Source organism: Pelobates fuscus, chromosome 1 (genome assembly GCF_036172605.1).
Source record: "Pelobates fuscus isolate aPelFus1 chromosome 1, aPelFus1.pri, whole genome shotgun sequence".
In the NCBI taxonomy this organism is placed as follows: domain Eukaryota; kingdom Metazoa; phylum Chordata; class Amphibia; order Anura; family Pelobatidae; genus Pelobates; species Pelobates fuscus.
The window spans coordinates 207,971,553-207,989,742 of NC_086317.1; the positions used below are offsets into that span (position 1 = coordinate 207,971,553).

At 44.0% G+C, this 18,190-nt stretch overlaps 1 protein-coding gene across 7 annotated transcripts in view; it reads left to right on the forward strand.

Moving 5' to 3' along the window:
* The window catches only part of PUM1 (pumilio RNA binding family member 1), a 42,102-nt gene extending 40,149 nt beyond the window's left edge, over positions 1 to 1,953 (forward strand). For all 7 annotated transcript variants that reach the window (XM_063454004.1, XM_063454013.1, XM_063454022.1 and 4 more), the window contains exon 22: positions 326 to 1,953. In XM_063454004.1, the coding sequence (XP_063310074.1) occupies positions 326 to 457 (132 nt within the window). In that variant the 3' untranslated portion in view covers positions 458 to 1,953. The remainder of the gene's footprint in view (positions 1 to 325) is intronic.
* Positions 1,954 to 18,190: the final 16,237 nt, after the last annotated feature.

Here is an 18,190-nt window from a genome sequence, read left to right on the forward strand (position 1 = left end):
ACACGCACCTCATGGATGACACACACATTTAATTGACAGCAGACAATATTATTTGATTCCAATATTCATTTTTTAAAATATTTTTTTTTTCAGTAGTCTTTTGAGATTAGTCTAGCCAATAATAAGGGAATCTTTATTTTGCCAATAATAAAATATTCCCAGATGAGATGGAATAAATTTGCATCTGTAGTTTTAAGCACAATGGGAGTGTCTTTCACATGATGATGATTTGTATCTGGGCTCATTAGTTTATTGGAATGTATGACCTTGTTACAATTAAATATGAATTTAAAAAAAAGTAACATAACTTTTCTTTGTCCTTTAGATCCGACCACACATCGCCACTCTCCGTAAATACACATATGGCAAGCACATCCTTGCCAAACTGGAGAAGTATTATATGAAGAATGGCATGGATCTGGGTCCAATGTGTGGGCCCTCAAATGGCATCATCTAGAGATCTTCCTGAAACAACTGTATCTCCCACCTTTGCCCACCGTGTGGGAGATGCAGGGTGTAGCTCTGACCTTCAACCTTTGTAAATGTCTTTAATTTTATTACACTCAGTGTATTAATTATTATTATTATTTTTTTTTAAAAATCAACTTAACCCCCACTGTATTTCTGTATAGAATCACTTGTACATATCTTGTACATGTCCTGCCCTTTTGCTGGATGCATATACTTTTATGTGTGTGCTCCAACGTCCTTGTGAATAAATTTGCTCTCTAAGTCCAAAAGGTTAATGAATTTTTTAAGCCAAAAAAAACAAAAACATTTTTCCCTTTTGCTTATTTTTAAACATTCTTTGTTTAACCAGAGTTCTCCATTTCTACTTGTACGTATATATACACTTTTTTTCTTTTTTTTGGTTTATTCTCCGAGCAAATTCTGTTTTATTGTGCAGAAATTGGGAAGAATCGAGGCAGGTGTACAACTGCCATTTTTATGACTGTATTTTTGATTTCAAGAAAAGATTTACTTTAGCATGTCCACTTAAATTCTAACCCTTGTACCCTTTTTTCGCTTTGTATAAATATGTAGTGTATACTTGATATAGATATTTGCATATATATATAAAACTTTGTAGTATTTTTTTCTTTTAGTTTTTTTGATGTTTAAAATACAGATGTATCCTGCAGTTAGTGGACATAAACCCTTTTGACTGTAAAATTGTACATTTGTAAAACCTCAGTAATGTAAATGTGAGTTTGAAAATTGACATAACCCCCTTCCTTTTTGGTAAGAGATAAGAAAAGGCAAAAAAGACAAAAAAAAAATCTTTAGGCCAAACTGTGCATTTCCAGAATTCTTCTACAGATTTATTGGTCGTGATGTTGTAAATTGTAAATTGTAATTTCAGCCAGACAAGACAAAAAAAATTCATTCTTTTTCTTCCCCCTTTTTTAGTTGGTGTTTAAATCTAATTTTATTTCCCTTAATTGGATAATTGTAAAAATTGCTCCAAATTACTGAAGAAAACTTTTAAAGTAGCTGACCGCAAATTAGTGTCTGATTCTCTATGAAATCAAGCAGCCCTTATACGTTTGGAGATCCTGTTAGTTATTCCTTCCTGTACAGACTATAATAATGTTTTTGTTTTGCATTTTGTCTCACTTGTAAGTTGCTGTAACATATTGTCCACTTAATTCTTTCTTGTTTGAATATACAAATGTAATAGTTAAACGGTGTATATTTACAACAGACATAAGAACCCCTCTTTGTGTATATTACAAATGCAATTTTTTCCAAGCACACTTGTTTAACCGTATGTGTATAATTAAGAATCCCCTTTTCTGTTGCCAGATGGAGTGGAAAGAGGGCAATAGGGAAGGGGCATTATCGGCCCTGTGGATGCTTCTGAATTAGCAATTATTTTTTGTACTTTGTGTAGAATGTCTATAAACGATGTGTGATCTTTATTTTGAAAATTACAGAACTTTGGAATCTCAATGGTTTGTGGTCTGAATGTATTTATTCTTTTTCCTGTTTTCAGCACACATACTACCAATACAGTTATATACTTTGGTTTATATATTTCTATCTATCTGTATTGGACACCTTAAGAAATTTTAATTTTGTACAATTTAAAATTCACGATCTCACCAGGACCAGTTATAGGTTCTTAGCTCAGTTGGATTTCTTGCCTCACCTTTTTGGCATATGCCTAGGGTAACCTACTTGTATGGAGGTTCTGGAATTTTAGGTGTTACAAGGGTTTTGGGTGTACTGCAGTGAGTTCCAGACCAGTGTGGAGTAACGAAAGATGATGGAGAATGCTCAGTAGACTGCCAGAGATATTCATTGGCTTCTCCTACATATCAGATCTCTTCTATCACCAATATAAAGCCTTTTAAGGAGCTGCACTGGATTTAAAGTACTGCCTGTGTTATGCAATTTTTTTTCTTCTTATCTGTTGCCCTTTCATTTAGAACTGGTCAAACTTTTGAGTGTTTGACTGTAGTTGGTGTGTGTTTATAAAATATAGGATCCTTACTTCCTATATGTTATGATTCTTCCTTATGTTCTGCCCAGTCTGCCCACCATAGGCATCGCCTGCAAGATCCTGATTACCTGCATTAATACTACACACTCTAGAGGTGAAAGGTGAGTCAAACTTACTTTAGATATATATTTTTTTAGATATATATAGATAGATATATTAAAAATTAGTACAATACATTGGTAGAGTAGTGATTTCTATATATTACTTGGGGTCATTAATCAGGTCAACAGAGAAAGCGAGAACTAAAGAATGTAAATTGTGTAGAGAGCCAGCCTTACTGCAGAAAAGGCTTTGTGGAAAATGCATCCAGGAACAGAAAGTTAGTCTACCTCATCTCCTGATATAGATAAGAGAGCTAGATCTACTCATACAGACTGGTTAGAAATGTCATCTGAAAATGAGGAACAAGTTTATGTTCCAGAGGAGTTAGATGGCATACCCATTGACTCCTTTATCTCCATGGTATGTAAAACTTTGCGTGTGGAAGGCAGTTTCCCCTTTTAACCAACACTTTTTGCAAGCCTACTTAAATAATTGTCAGGGTTTCCTTTTAATGAAACAATATAGTCATTTTTCTATAGGGAGATGTTTTAAGTCATTCTAAAGAAAATGCAGCAACCTGGATTTCAAGTCCAAATGTAGATTCTGAAGTAGTTTGCCTAGTGAAACAAGCTACACTTCTGATAGAAGAATAGATATCGTTACACATTTCAGACTTACTAGAAAGAATGAAAAATGCTTTCCTTTACACCAAATTGGATCTGAGAGGAGTCTACAATTTTATGTGGAGGGTGACGAATGGAAAACCAACTTCTGCACAAGGTATGGCCACTTTGAATACTTTGTAATTCAATGCCTCTGCTACAATCCAGGATCTAATAAACCTCTTCAGAGACCTACTTGACCAGTATGCAATATATTTTAGATTATTATTTAAGTGCCAACAAACTCTGCAGTGCTGTACAATTGGTGGAGTAACAGATGTGTATTTGTAATCAGATGACACAGAGGGATTGAGAGCCCTGCTCAATAAGCTTATGTGCTAGAGGGAATGGGGTATAGTGACACAGAAGGGTAGGGTAGTAAAGTAGGTGGCAGGAGAGGAATGAGATGCGGGGGAGGGAAAGCTGTTGACAGTTTATTTGATATGCTTTCCTGAAGAGGTAACTTTAAAAGATATAGACTGGGTGAAAGTCTAATTGAGAAGGGAAAATGTGTTCTAAAGTAATGGTGCAGCCCTAGAGAGGTCTTTAAGGCGAGAATCAGAGATGGGAGTATGAACAGAGGTTAGACGTAGGTCTTCGGCAGACTATAGGGGCCTAGACGGGATGTATTTGTGTATTCGGAAGGATAGGTAAGTCGGGGCCGTATTGTGTAGTGATTTGTAAGAAAGTACCAGGATCTTGTGGAAAGCCAATGTAGGGACAGATGTGGGAGGTGCAGGCGGACAGGAAGATGAGCGTTGCCGGCCCATTCATTATAGACTAACGGGGCAAGTTGGGAACACGTAAGAAACTGAGAAGCAGATTACTGTAGTCAAGGCGAGAGGACAGCGGCATGGACCAGGACCATAGCCGCACTAGGCGTTAAATAGGGGTGGATGTGTGCTATGTTTTTGAGACGGAAGCTGCAGGATTTGGCAATAGAGTGGACATGAAGGGTGAAGGAGAGGTTGTAGTCAAAGAAAACTAGAGCTCTTGGTAGGGCCATTGACTTTGAGGGAGACACACAAGGGAGTAGCAACACTTAAAGGAGGGTAGACCAGAAGTTCTGTTTTGGACAGGTTAAGTATAAGGAAATGAGTTGCCATCCAGTTGGAAATAGCAGAGAGTCAGTCAGAGACATGAGTCAAGAGGGGTGGTAAAAAATCAGGGGAGGACAGGTAGATTTGCGTGTCGTCGGCATAGAAATTATACTGGAAGCTGAAGGAGCTGATGAGTTTATCAAGAGGCATTATAGACTGAGAACAATAGGGGGTCAATGATATAGACCCTTTGTGAAGACCAACAGCGAGGCATTGGAAAGAAGAGCCAGAGAAAGAAACACTGAAAGAGCGCTGGGAGATAAAGGAAGAGCACCATGGGGGGGGGGGGGGGGAAGAAGAGAGAGAGAGAGGGGGGGGGGTGTGTATATCTCACAGACTGAGATTACAGAGAATGATAAGCAGTTAATGATCAACAGTTTTAATAGCAGCAAAAAGGTCAAGGCGAATTAGGATAGAGTAGTGGCCATGGGATTTAGAAGTGATTAGATCATTGGATACTTTGGTTACAGCTGTTTCAATAGAGTGACAAGCATGGAATCCAGTTTGAAGCGGGTTAGATGACATTAATTTTTTTCTCTCATCAATTAAAGAACGTGAACATGTAAATACTAAACCACCTGAGAAAGCACCATCTGTATGTCACAATGGAAAAATGTATATTCCGTAAACAATGTGTACAGTTCCAGAGTTTCAAACTAACTTCAGGTCAAGTACAGATGGACATTTTCAAGGTGGAAGCTATTATATCCTGGCCCACTCCCACAAAAGGATGTACAACATTTTATAGGATTTGCAAACTTTTATAGAAAATAAATTCGCAACTTCTCTAGCAGAGTGTCCTACCTTATAACTATCACCAATTAAAAGACACAAAAAGCCTTTAATAAGTTGAAATAACTCTTTATTTCTGCTCCTATACTATCACTTCCCGGTTCAAAAAATACAAATTTTGTGGAAGTTGATACTTCGGAAGGGGCAACTGGTGCTATTCTTTATCAAAGGGGAGAGGACAATTAATTACATTTAGTGGCATTCTATTCAAAAAGTCTTTAACCAGCAGAGATAAACTTTGATATTGGAGACATTAAACTACTCTCCATTAAACATGCTTTTGAGGAATGGTGTCACCTGTTGGAGGGTGCTCTGCGTTCGGTACAGGGCTACAGGCTCTCTTTTTCCCCCGCTTCCAGTTTCACAATAACCGATCGACCTGAATCCAAAAATGGTACAGCGAATGCTCTGTCACTCATCCCTACCTAAATGGAAACTCCAGACTCTGATATACACACTGTCCACTTTATGATCCTCTTCTCTAATGGAGAGACGACGCAATTGGGCCAAAGACCCAACTATACCCCTAAAACCATTGTTTTAATACACATATGGAAAAGATCCATCTTCCCCAAGCGCTAGGCAATGATTTTCCCCAAGTGTTATAAAATACTTGACCTAATCATAACAAGACATTTTTTGTGGCCTTCTATGTTCAAGAATGTAAAGGCTTGTGTCCAAACATGTGCCCAAACCGAGAAACCAAAAACTAAAATAAGTGGTCTTTAACAAGCATTACCAGTACCATCTCACCATTGGATTTACATCACTGTAGACTTTATACTTAACCTACCACCATCACATCAGTACACTACCATTATGGTGGTTGTGGATCAATTTACAAAAAGTCTACCAACTGCTACACAGTCACTCTATTTTACTGAGAGACATTTAGTTTGCATGGAAGTCCTTAATCCATTTTTGGAAGGAGTTTTGTCGCAATCTATGTATTTAGATCAACTTCTCTTCATTTCACCCACAGGCCAACGGACAGACTGAACGAATGAACCAGGTACTGGAACAGTATATCCGATGTTACACTATGTATCTACAAGATGCCTGGTTGGCATTACTCCCTGCCACTAGGTTTACCATCAATTCACGAAAAAATTGGTCTATGCAAAAAAAAACTTATTTCCTTAACTTCAGGTAACATGATTCTTGCCTGCCAGATCTACCTGGCTGTAGTTCCTTCACTGACCTTCAGAACCATGTAAGCCATCTTCAACAAGGATTCCTCAAGCCTCAAAAACTCATTGTCATTGTGTAATACCCCAACATGCAGAGTTTAGGATAGCAAAGTAAAAGACGATGATATAACGTATTACCGGGCTTTAGAATGGTCGGACTAAACGTCAGACAGAGATAAAGCATAGTACGAGACGAGGTCAGGATAATGGAGAGACAGCGAAAACAAGAACTAGCCAGAATCAGGAACACTGTTATCCGTGAGATAGGCAAACAAAACCGGAAAGGGTTAAAAATAAACTTAGTCGGCAACCAAGGTCAATACAAGAATACGATACAAAAGCTTAAGGAACGCACTACAGGGTACTGAAATAGAAATTTGACCGGGCCAGGGCAGTTTAAATAGCCTTTACTTAACATTTGATTGGCCTACGTCATGCCTACACCCTCAAAACGTGCGTGTGTAGGGGTGCTGGAATTATGTTGGGCAATGGGAGCCTGAACCAATTTGTGGCTCCCACTGCCACTTTAAGAGCATGAGAGGCGGGCCACGTGACCGCTCTCAAGAACGGGCAGGTGGTCTAAAGAGGATGGTAAAGAAATACTCCTTGTAGAACAGTTTTAGAGCCAAGCTATTTATAAGCTTTTTGGGATTGAGGTTATCTACGATAGGACACTCTCGGTGGTTGCAGTGGCTTCCATGCATTCCAGTTCAACAGAATAATTTTAATTTGATAAACGAAATCACTGATCAAGGTAGAATATACTATCAGTACTGTGTCAGTTGTAATAATACCAGCACTATCTCAGGCATGAACCCTTTTAAGTATTAACAAATTATAAAATCCCACTAATGAATAGAGACACATACTAGTAGCTTATAGTTGTCTCAGGATGTAAGTTAAATAGGAGATGAAAAGTTATAGTATTTTCTAATTTGTTAGTACAAACAGAAGAATTTACTTCAAAAGATATTACTTCTTTACCATTAAAAGATTCCATTAAGTGGTGGCTGAAGGATTCCAACCCTTTCAGAGGCTTCCCTCTGAGCCCCCGACCCTTATGAAGATCATAACTATGGATAGAATATGCACATTGTGTATGACCTGCATCACAGAAAGAAACCTCTTCAAACAGCGGGAGTCAGGCACACCCAGCGAGTATTTTCCAGGAATATTTCAAGAAGATTGTTAAGAGATGGGGAACAACAGTAGTAGACCTGATAACAACATTATCAAATTGCCAAATGGAAAGATTTTTTTTAATGTACATTTCACTCACTGGCAGATGGAACATATGTCATGCTTCATCCCTAAAACTTAAAGGAATGTTATGTATTCCTTCCAATCCACCTAATCTTTTGAGTCCTGCATGAGATATCACAAGTAAACTTTGGGGTTCTGGCAGTCATATCTCATTGGCCAAGGAGACTTTGGTTCCCCTTACTACTACAACTGTCAATAGAGGATCCAATATATTTTCAAGTAATTCCACATCTCATCTCAGGGACCTCTAGATCATCAAAATCCTCAGACTATAAACCTGAAGGTGTGCAAGTTTAACCCCTTAAGGACCAAACTTCTGGAATAAAAGGGAATCATGACGTGTCACACATGTCATGTGTCCTTAAGGGGTTAATGAGACTTACAAGCAAGGGATTCTCTGAATCAATGATACCTACGCTGATAAATGCAAGGAAAAGCTCTACCTCATCAGCTTACAAAGACACAAAGATGGCTTCAGTTCCACCATATGGCCATCTTGTGTTAAGCCCAGCACTACATCACAGCACCCCAATATCAGTGGATCTTATGCTTATTTTAACATGGGAAACAATACTTATATAGTGCTAGAAGACTGTAACTAAAACTAAAGTGCATTTAATTAGTCAATTGTAAGTGCATTGTTAATGTATTTCAAAATATATGAATGAAAACAATTGAACAAATAAATAATTATAAAAATAAATAAATAAGGCTTTATAAAGGCTTCTGTGTATGTTGAAACGTTGCTGTTTTTGTCCCGAGTGCCTGGACCTAATTTATTTTCACCACAGGAGCCTTACCCTAACATGCAGGAAAGTGAAAACCTACAAAAGGTGAATCGAAAAGATGTATTACCGAGCCTTAGAATGGCCGGACTTAACGTCTAAAAACAAGAAGAAACAAAGTAAGGGTAAGCCAAGTTCAGGAATACAGAAATACACTGAGTATATACAAATCCGGACCAGACTATCACGAGTCAAAAAGAAAGCCAAGTCAGGATACCAGAAATCACAAGTCAAAATACAAAGCGAATCCGCAGACCTGGCGTTTCTCTGGCTTTTTTAAATTCCGCGTGGGCTGGGGTTCGCTGTGAGCCTGCTATAGCATCTAAGTGTCCTTGGTACACTACGTCAATCACCTTATGTGAGGGCATTGAAGCTGGGATCCCCTGTTCTTCTGGCTGCTTGGATTTGTTTTCCTTGCCTGAAGGTATGCTTTTATTATTCTTACAGTTTTTTCTTTGCCTTGCAGTGCTTGCTTATGCATTTGATAGATTATGGTTTTTAGTCTTTTAACATCTCCATTGATCTTACATTATGGTATGGATTCTGCCTCTGCAAGATCCCTCTCTAGGAAAAAGGTGAGCCAATTACTTTTTCTTATTGGGGTGTTAAAAAGAGTGCTAGAGGGGGCGTGGTTTGCAGCCGAGCGAGCTGGACGTGTCCGGGTAGAGCTCCGCTGCGACCGCGGTGCCAACAGCATACAAAGGCGGAGATAAACTCTCAAACAGACCGAACTGGTCGGGGGAGCCGTGATGGATCGGAGAGCCACGAAGAGTAAGGTGAAAAGGGCGGCGGAAACGGGTGTTATTGTGCCCGATATGTTTGCGGCCTCTCGCGCCGTGCGGCTAAGCACACAAGATGGCGGACGAGAAGGCCAGACTACGCCCCGTTCTCCTGCGAGCCCAGCAAGCGGTGTGGCATCGGATACCGATACCAGCCAGATCCTGGCGAAACTGGCGGAGGTTCGTAGCTACCTGGCCTCTGAGATGGTACGTACTACCTCAGAGGTGAAAGCTGAAATACAGGCTTTGGGGGTGAGGACGGCGATACTCGAACAGCGGGTTGAATCCACGGTTGTGGCCCACAATGCTGCAGCCGCACAGATCAACCACCTCACCTCCCAACTACTCACTGCAGAAGCAGCTATAGACGACCTGGGGAATAGAACACGGCGCAATAATATACGCCTTCGGGGATTACCCGAACAGGAAGGGGAAGGGTCCCTGACGGAGGTCGTTCTGGAGATTTTCAGGCCGCTACTCCCCGACATCCCAGAGCACTTGTGGCATATTGAACGGGTGCATAGGGCCCTCAGGGCTAGGAGAGCGGAAGACCGGCGCCCAAGGGACGTGATAATAAAATTTTTGTCGTTTCAAACGAAGGAGGCCCTGATGAGGTATGGCAGAGATCGACAGATCCTCTATAACGGGGCCAACCTCACTCTCTACCAAGACCTTACCCCGCTGACCTTGCAGAGGCGCAGGGACTGGCGCCCGATCACTGAACTCCTGCAGCGCCATACCATTAAATACGCTTGGGGACATCCCTTCCGGCTAATGGCTTTCAAGGATGGCCCGCACGAAGCTTCTATTCCCAGATGGTGACCCGAGGAAGTTCCTGACCGAGCTGGGGATCCAAACCCCTGATGACTTTCCTGTATCGAAGGGGTCGGCGGAGGCTCTTGCCGCTCTCCCCCGAGAATGGTACACGACAGATGAATGAGGGGGGAGGCTACTTCGTTGCCGTATCCGAGCGGCGGGCTGCTTTTCTAGATGGTAAGACCTCGCGGGTGGGATTAGGTTGTTTGGGTGGGTGACTCCTAGGCCCCGCTTAAAGCGCCTTTCGGGCTTTTGGTTATTGCCATTTCTGGTGGCGGCGGGCCCAGGATACTGGGTTTTTGTATGAGGCACATTTGGGTCAGCGGGCTCCTTCACCCACGGGTGGGTCTGCTCGTTATGGGGAGGGTTAGGGCTTATTTCTGTCCCCGAGCCTCGCCCTGGTTCCCTTGCCCCTGACTTATTGTTTCCCCTTTCCCGGGGGACCTTTTTTCAGGATGGCCCTCTATTTTTCTCCTCACGGTTTTGGGGATCATATCTGGTCCCTCGGTGCAGAGGGCTATGTTTGTTTAGACACTGTTTTACCTGGGGACTGGGAGCAGGAGGGGGCAGCGGGCGGGCGGCGGGAAGTGTTTTTTCACTGTGTATATGTTGCATATTAATTGCCCCCCTTCCTCAAGGGACCCTTTTCAAGATGGCTTACAGTTTTTTGTAGCATGATTTTTTGGATCTTAGGCCTGGTCCCTGGGGGTCGGGGGCATCATACATTTATTTACTGTTTTTCTGGGGAGCGGGATCGGAGTGGGGCGGCGGGCGGTGGATAGCGGTTCTCGGTATATTTCTGCTTTATTACTGTTTGCCACCCCTCCCCCAAAGGATTAAGTCCAGGGGGGTCCACTGTTTTTCGTGGCGGGTTTCCTGGGCTTCGAGCCTGGTCCCACAGGGCCGGAGGCATTGAATACGTTATCTCTGTTTTTCTGGGGGGTGGGCTCGGAGTGGGTGGTGGGCGGCGGGTAACGGTTTCCCAGGTGTTTATGTTATTTTTGTCACCTATCCTAATGCATCAGGTCATGACATTGCTTAATATTTATCCCCCCCGCCACATTTTGGCTTCATGGCTAGCCCCTCTGGGCTGGGGGCAATGTATATCTATGCTTCTGATTTATCAAACCAGGGGGGGGGGGTTTGGGAAGGGGCGGTGGGACTTGGTTCACGCTATGTCCACAATGGGTTTTTATTTTTATGCTAGGTCCACTCTTACGCCGGGTTACGACTCTGTGTACTATAGGTCTCGGGGCGGGGGGATGGGCGGGGGAGAGGGGGGCGGGTCATGCGGTATATGGGTTTCCGGTTCAGGCACTTTTTGGATTTTTGGAGTTTTGTTGGTGCTTTTTCTTTTTTGGGGCTGGATGACGCTTGGGGACGGCAACATGGTCTCCTCCTTCATCTCGGTTCTTTTCTGTATTATTTTCAAATTTTTATCTCCAATTGGGGATAGTCTGGCACCCTGGGGGTGCTATTCGTGGTTGGTTTATGTTGGGGCGGTTCTGGGGCCGTATTGGTTCTCTGGAAACGCCTAGACATATTTCCCATTTGGTCCTGGCAATAGGTAAGACCAGGCTACTGTTTTTCATGTTTTTCTCTTTCTCTTTTTCTTCTTTTCTCCACTATTCTACCACCCCTTGTTACCCCCTTTACCTTTCCCTACCCCTCTTCCCTGCTCGGACCCCGCTGGGGGGAGGTGTCATGATACCCGTTCCGCATTCTCAAGATGGATCCGTAGAGGACCCAACTTGTCTGACAAACCGATTCCCCCTTCATTGCAATGCCGTTGAAATTGTTATCCCTGAATGTTAAAGGCCTTAATGCCCCGAGTAAACGGCGCCTTATGTTTAGGGAACTTAAACGCCTGAACCCTGATATTGCTTTTCTGCAGGAAACGCATATACCAAAGCCAGCAAAATTTATGTTGAGGGACCACACATTCCGCATTGTACATGAGGCGAGAGCTCTAAACAAGAGGAACGGCGTAGCTATTCTTATTCATCATAGGTGCCCCTTTCGGATAGGGAATGTGATAGCTGATCCGGAGGGACGCTATTTGCTGCTTTCTGGGAGTTTACACTCCCACACGATCCACTTCCTCAATATCTATGCCCCTAATGTCCCATCGGCCGAATTCTGGGACGCCATGGCCCAAATGGTCAACAACCTACCGCATGGCATGATAATTGTGGGCGGGGACCTTAATGCCACTCCGTGCCCGGCTGTTGACCGGAGCCGTTGCAGCGGGCTACCAAGATCTCACGGTAGGGGGAGTCAGGACAAAATACTCCGCACATTTATTCAGCGTACCGGCCTCCTAGACATATGGAGAGCTCATCATCCAGATGAACGTGATTTTACGTTCTATTCCGCACCCCATGACTCCTACTCTAGGATTGACCTATTTCTGGTTAATTCGCATGCAGCGTCCAGGGCCTCTGCTTCCACGATCGGTTCTATAACCTGGTCGGACCACGCAGAAATTTCGTTAACAATGGATAAATTATGCGTTGCATCTCCGTGGTCCTGGAAGCTGAATACTTCGCTACTACAAGACCCGGTCATGGTGGAAACAGTCCGTCAGGAATTATCCGATTATTTTCTTCGGAACGCGACCCCGGACCTCCACCCGGAAACGGTCTGGGCCGCTCACAAAGCGGTTATCCGGGGAATTTTTATCAGAGAAGCAACGGTAAAAAAGAAGCGTTAAATGCAACTATTGTCCTCCCTTCTGGAGGCCCTGGGACGTGCGGAAGAGAAACATAAGGCAGCCCCGTCAGCTATCACGTTGGCGGACGTACAGAAATTGCGTATGTCAGTGCGAGAGATACTCTTGGACGATACGGCTAGAGCAGTGGTATGGTCCAAGAGGACATTCTACGAAAAGTCTAATAAAATGGACACATTGTTAGCTAGGTCCCTCCGCCCGAGACAGGGTCACTTTCATATCACGAGCATCAAGGATGCTGCAGGTAGGCATTGTACGGACCCCACCGATATCGCATCGGTATTCACAGCATATTACTCCAACTTGTATAACCATTCTGGAGAAGTAGACGGGGAACGTCAACAACGTGAGATCAGGGAAGCAAAGGCCTTCCTCGATCGACTAGCCCTACCAAAACTGGAGGGTGGCGATGTTGCCGCCTTGGGAGCTCAAATCACGGTCGACGAAATAGACGCGGCAATTTCGTCCTTGAAGGGCAATAGGGCCCCAGGCCCGGACGGCTTTGAGGGTGGTTATTATAAGTTGTTTCGGGAGGAACTGATACCGCATCTTGAGACGTTGTTTAACGACCTAATGAAGGGGGGTATTCCGGACAGGGACATGTCGCTGGCCGACGTGATCCTGTTACCAAAGCCTGGCAGAGATGATTCGCTCCCTGAGAATTATAGACCGATCTCATTGATAAACCACGACTCTAAAATTCTAGCTAAGATCTTAGCGACCCGCCTGAACCCCATATTTAACTCGGCTGATCCATCCGGACCAGGTGGGTTTTATCCCTGGTAGACAGTTGTACGAAAACACTCGACGTAACATTGACCTTCTCTTGCGGCAAGCGACTAGGAAGATCCCAACTTTGGTCCTGTCACTTGACGCAGAGAAGGCTTTCGATAGGGTTAAGTGGCCATACCTATTTGAGGTCCTGCAACACTTCGGCCTCCCTAACACGTTTATTACAGCAATTCGGGCTCTATATACGGATGTCCAGGCTCGGGTCCGTATAGCGGGCTCCAAGGCTATACCGTTTGCCTTGGGCAATGGGACTAGACAGGGCTGCCCTTTGTCGCCCCTGCTCTTTGCTTTGTCACTGGAACCCCTATTACAACAAGTGAGAGGTACTGATGAGATTCATGGAATTTCGATCGGGGACCGGAGATATGTTGTATCTGCGTTTGCAGACGATGTTCTGCTGACTCTGACGGAACCGACGGAGTCAATGGATGCGCTGGCGGCAGTCCTAGAGACGTACGGTGAAATGGCTGGATACAAAGTGAATCTGCCCAAGTCGTGCGCCCTACCTATAAGTATGAGTGATCCAGATATCGCTCGTATAGGAAATAATCACAATATTCGTATTGATAGGCATCACATCAAATACCTAGGGATACATCTGACGGCGGATCCCGCCCAGCTGTTTCAGCAGAATTACACTCCCATGATTCGCGCCCTCATCTCGGATATGGAAAGATGGCAGGATAAACCAATCTTGTGGATTGGCAGAATCCATTCAGTAAAAATGAATATCCTCCCCAGAATTTTATTCCTGTTCCAGTCTCGCCCAGTTCGACTCACCAAATCTGACTTGAGTCCACTCCAACAAGCCACAGGGAAATTCATTTGGCAAAACAGGAAGCATAGAGTTTCCCGTAATATCCTCTATAGAACAAAGTCTAGGGGGGGCCTGGGATTGCCAAATTTCTATTTTTACTACTTGGCAGCCCAACTCACGCAGGTAGCGTATTGGCACACCCCTCCAGACGAAAGGAGATGGGTTGACCTAGAGTCATCCTTAATGGGACCTGGTAAGCCACAATTCCTCATGTGGGTTCCTCGTGAACACAGACCGACAACACGAGTTGAATGCCCGGCCATAGCGAATTCGATGAAGATATGGGACATTGCGTTGGTCAAATATGGGTTGTCCTCCCGGACATCCCCATTGACCCCTTACCTCAGAAACAAAGCTTTCCCTCCTGGACTATACGCTAGGGATTTCATAGGAATAGAGGGAACGGGTGTCCAGCGCCTTTGCCAACTCTATGAAGGTGGGTCACTACTTCAGTTTGAGGATTTGAAGGCTAGGGCAGATCTACGCCCTTCTGACTTTTTTTGCTTTGTACAACTCAGAGACTTTGCACAGACCCCGATCAATAGATCTAGTGCATTGCAACCGCTTACCTTTTTCGAAGTTATGTGCCTTAGGGAACAGTTCCCAAGGGGCCTTATAACAGCTTTATATGCACAACTAAGCACCTCCACATCTGAATGGGGGGACCTTACGTACACAGCCCAATGGGAGGCGGATCTTGGCGAAGAATTGGAGGGGGTGGATTGGCAGGAGATTTGGGAAGCTGCCGCAGCTTCGTCTATTTGTGTTTCAATGCAGGAGCAAGCATATAAGACCATGTTTAGGTGGTATACCACCCCGGTGAAGTTGTGCAGGATGAACAGAATATCCACTGATATCTGCTGGAGGGGCTGCGGTCATAAAGGGACTTACTTACACATGTGGTGGGAATGCCCTAGGATCAAACCGTTCTGGAAGGAAGTGGCGGACCTACTGAAAGATGTCTTCGGTAGGGAGATTGACCTAAACCCATGGGTTTTCCTTCTGGCCAGACCTCTTGAGGGATGGACCAGAACGGAACTGAAATTGTTGAATAATGTAAACCTGGCGGCAAGGCGGGCATTGGCTCAGGTATGGCTTCAACCTTCCCCCCCCCCCTTTTCATAGGGTACTACAAAAGATTAAGGATACGTTCCTTATGGATAAACTTACAGCGAAGGTCAGAGGCACAATGGCAAAATTTGATAGAGTTTGGGCACCGTGGGTAGACAGTGGTGCGGGAGAATAGGCAACAAGGGAGTTGGATCCGGGCCACCGTTCTCCTTTCTTCCATCATCTTTTGGGGACTGGATGCTTACCTATCAGGTTCCCTTTACTAAGAATGCTATGGGACTCCCTTCGAGAGCCCCCAGAATACCGTGGATCTTTAGGGATAGGTGGGGCTGTATACAGGAAAATGAGTGATGTGGCTATGATTGAGGGCATGACCTCATAGGCTGGTGCTGAGGTCGGGTAACCGCCTCTACCTTGCCTGCTTTTCTCTCTTTTTTTGGGGACGTGGTGACTAGGGGTTTGCGGACCCCTAGTCACCCGGGTGGGTGGAGGGGGTTAAATTTGTATTTAGGGCCCCCACCCGCTGCTCAGGGTGCTCAGGGGTGGGGGCCAGAGGGGGAAGACATTAGGTTCCCCCCTCTTATTCTAGTTTAGGTACCCCACCCACCGCTCAGGGGGAGGACATTAGGTCCCCCCCCCCCAATTTGTATTTAGGGCCCCCACCCACCGCTCAGGGGTGTGGGCCAGGGGGGAGGACATTAGGTCCCCCCCTTATTCTTGTTTAGGGTCCCCACCCACCGCTCAGGGGTGGGGCCAAGGTGGACGGACATTAGGTCCCCCCAATTTGTATTTAGGGCCCCCACCCACCGCTCAGGGGTGTGGGCCAGGAGGGAGGACATTAGGTCCCCCCCTTATTCTTGTATAGGGCCCCCACCCACTGCTCAGGGGTGGGGCCCAGGGGGGAGGACATTAAGTCCCCCACTTCTTCTGGTTTAGGGCCCCCACCCACCGCTCAGGGCTGCTCACTGTTTAATAGACATGCCCCTACTCGCGATATAGCGAGTAGAGACATAATTTACTAATACTAAGTAATCTTTACTTAGTATTAATAAATTTGGCTGAAATACCAATTCAGGTCTTTCAGCCTTTTAGTAGATAGCTCCCTAATACCGTGGGAATTAGGGAGTTATCTACTTATTCATTCCTGTCATTACATTGACTGGCCAAGTAACTTACATTTTATATGAATGTGTGTTACTTGATTGTTGTAAGTGTTGCAAACGCTTACAGCTGAATCCTGGCTATGTTTGTATACTTTTTATTTAATTTGGTGAGGATAAATGAGGGATATGAGTGGAAAACGGCTTTCAATACTAGAAATGGGTAGTACGATTATTAAGTCATGCTTTTTGGCTAATGTAATGCCCAAGCCGTGTTTCAGGATCTTTTAAACGATGTGCTTAGAGAATTCATTTATTCTTTTGTATTTGTGTATCTCAGCGATATACTCATATATTCTCCTGATCTCTCTACTCACCATGGCCATGTAAAACAAGTTTTACAAATACTACTAAAAATGGGTTATACTGTAAATTTGAAAAGTGCCTGTTTGATCAGACAGAAGTTTACTTCCTGGGTTACTTGATTTCTGCTTCTGGTTTCCAAATGGATCCACAAGAACTTGAGGCAGTTCTGCACTGGCCCCTACCCTGTCGACTGAAAACTATTCAGCATTTTATAGGCTTTGCCAATTATTATCGTAAGTTCATAAAGGGGTTCTCTACTGTTACAGCCCCCATTACTCACCTTACACGTAAGGGTGTAAACTGTCACATATGGTCACAGAAAGCAAAAGAAGCATTTGATAATCACAAGACCTTGTTTACTTCTGCTCCCATACTAGTGCACCCTGATATCAGCACACCTTTTATACTAGAGGTAGATGCATTAGAAACCGGGATAGGTGCTGTTCTTTCTCAGAGGGAAAGACAGGACACCCCTTTAACACCTTTGTCGTTTTTTCTCCAGAAAGCTGACGCCAGCAGGAAGAAACTATGATATAGGCAACAGAAAACTGTTCGCCATTATCCTGGCCTTAAAAGAATGGTGGCATCTTTTGGAGGGTTCTAAAAATCCACTTTTGATCATCACTGTTCACAAGAATCTGGCTTACATAGGTGAAGCCAAAAGGTTGTCTTCCAGACAAGCCAGATCTTCTCTGTTCTTGTCATGTTTCAATTTCGTGATTACATACAGACCAGGCACAAGAAACGTCAAAACTGACACCCTATCTAGGCAATATGATTCCAAGCAAGAACAGGAGCAAGAGATTTCTCCTATCATACCTCCTGAATCTATTATAGCCTCTACTGTTCTTACATTGTTCTCGCCTCTCCTTTGTACCACTATGACAGCTCAGGTACAGGCTCCAAGCGACCTACCTCAGGGTAAATTGTACATACCACTTAAGGAGAGAAAAGAATATTAAGGGTATTTCATGACAATGTAACAGCAGGGCATCCCGGCATCAGCAAAGCGATGTCTGCTGTCACCAGAACGTTTTGTTGGCTTTCTCTTAAAAGGGATATAAGAGAGTGTGTTACAGCATGCACTGTTTGTGCTATTTCCAAAGTTCCACATAGACAGCAATGTGGTTTGCTACAACCACTTCCTATACCTCATGTTCCATGGTCCCATCTAGCTATGGACTTTATTGTTGAACTTCCAGTCTCTAAAGGTTTTAACACCATACTAATGGTCATTGACTGGTTCTCTATGATGGCGCATTTCATTCCACTTAGGAAGTTGCCTACCGCCCCAAAACTCCTACACATATTCATAAAGGAGATATTCCGTTTATATGGTATTCCACTGAATATTGTGTCTGACAGGGGTTCTCAATTT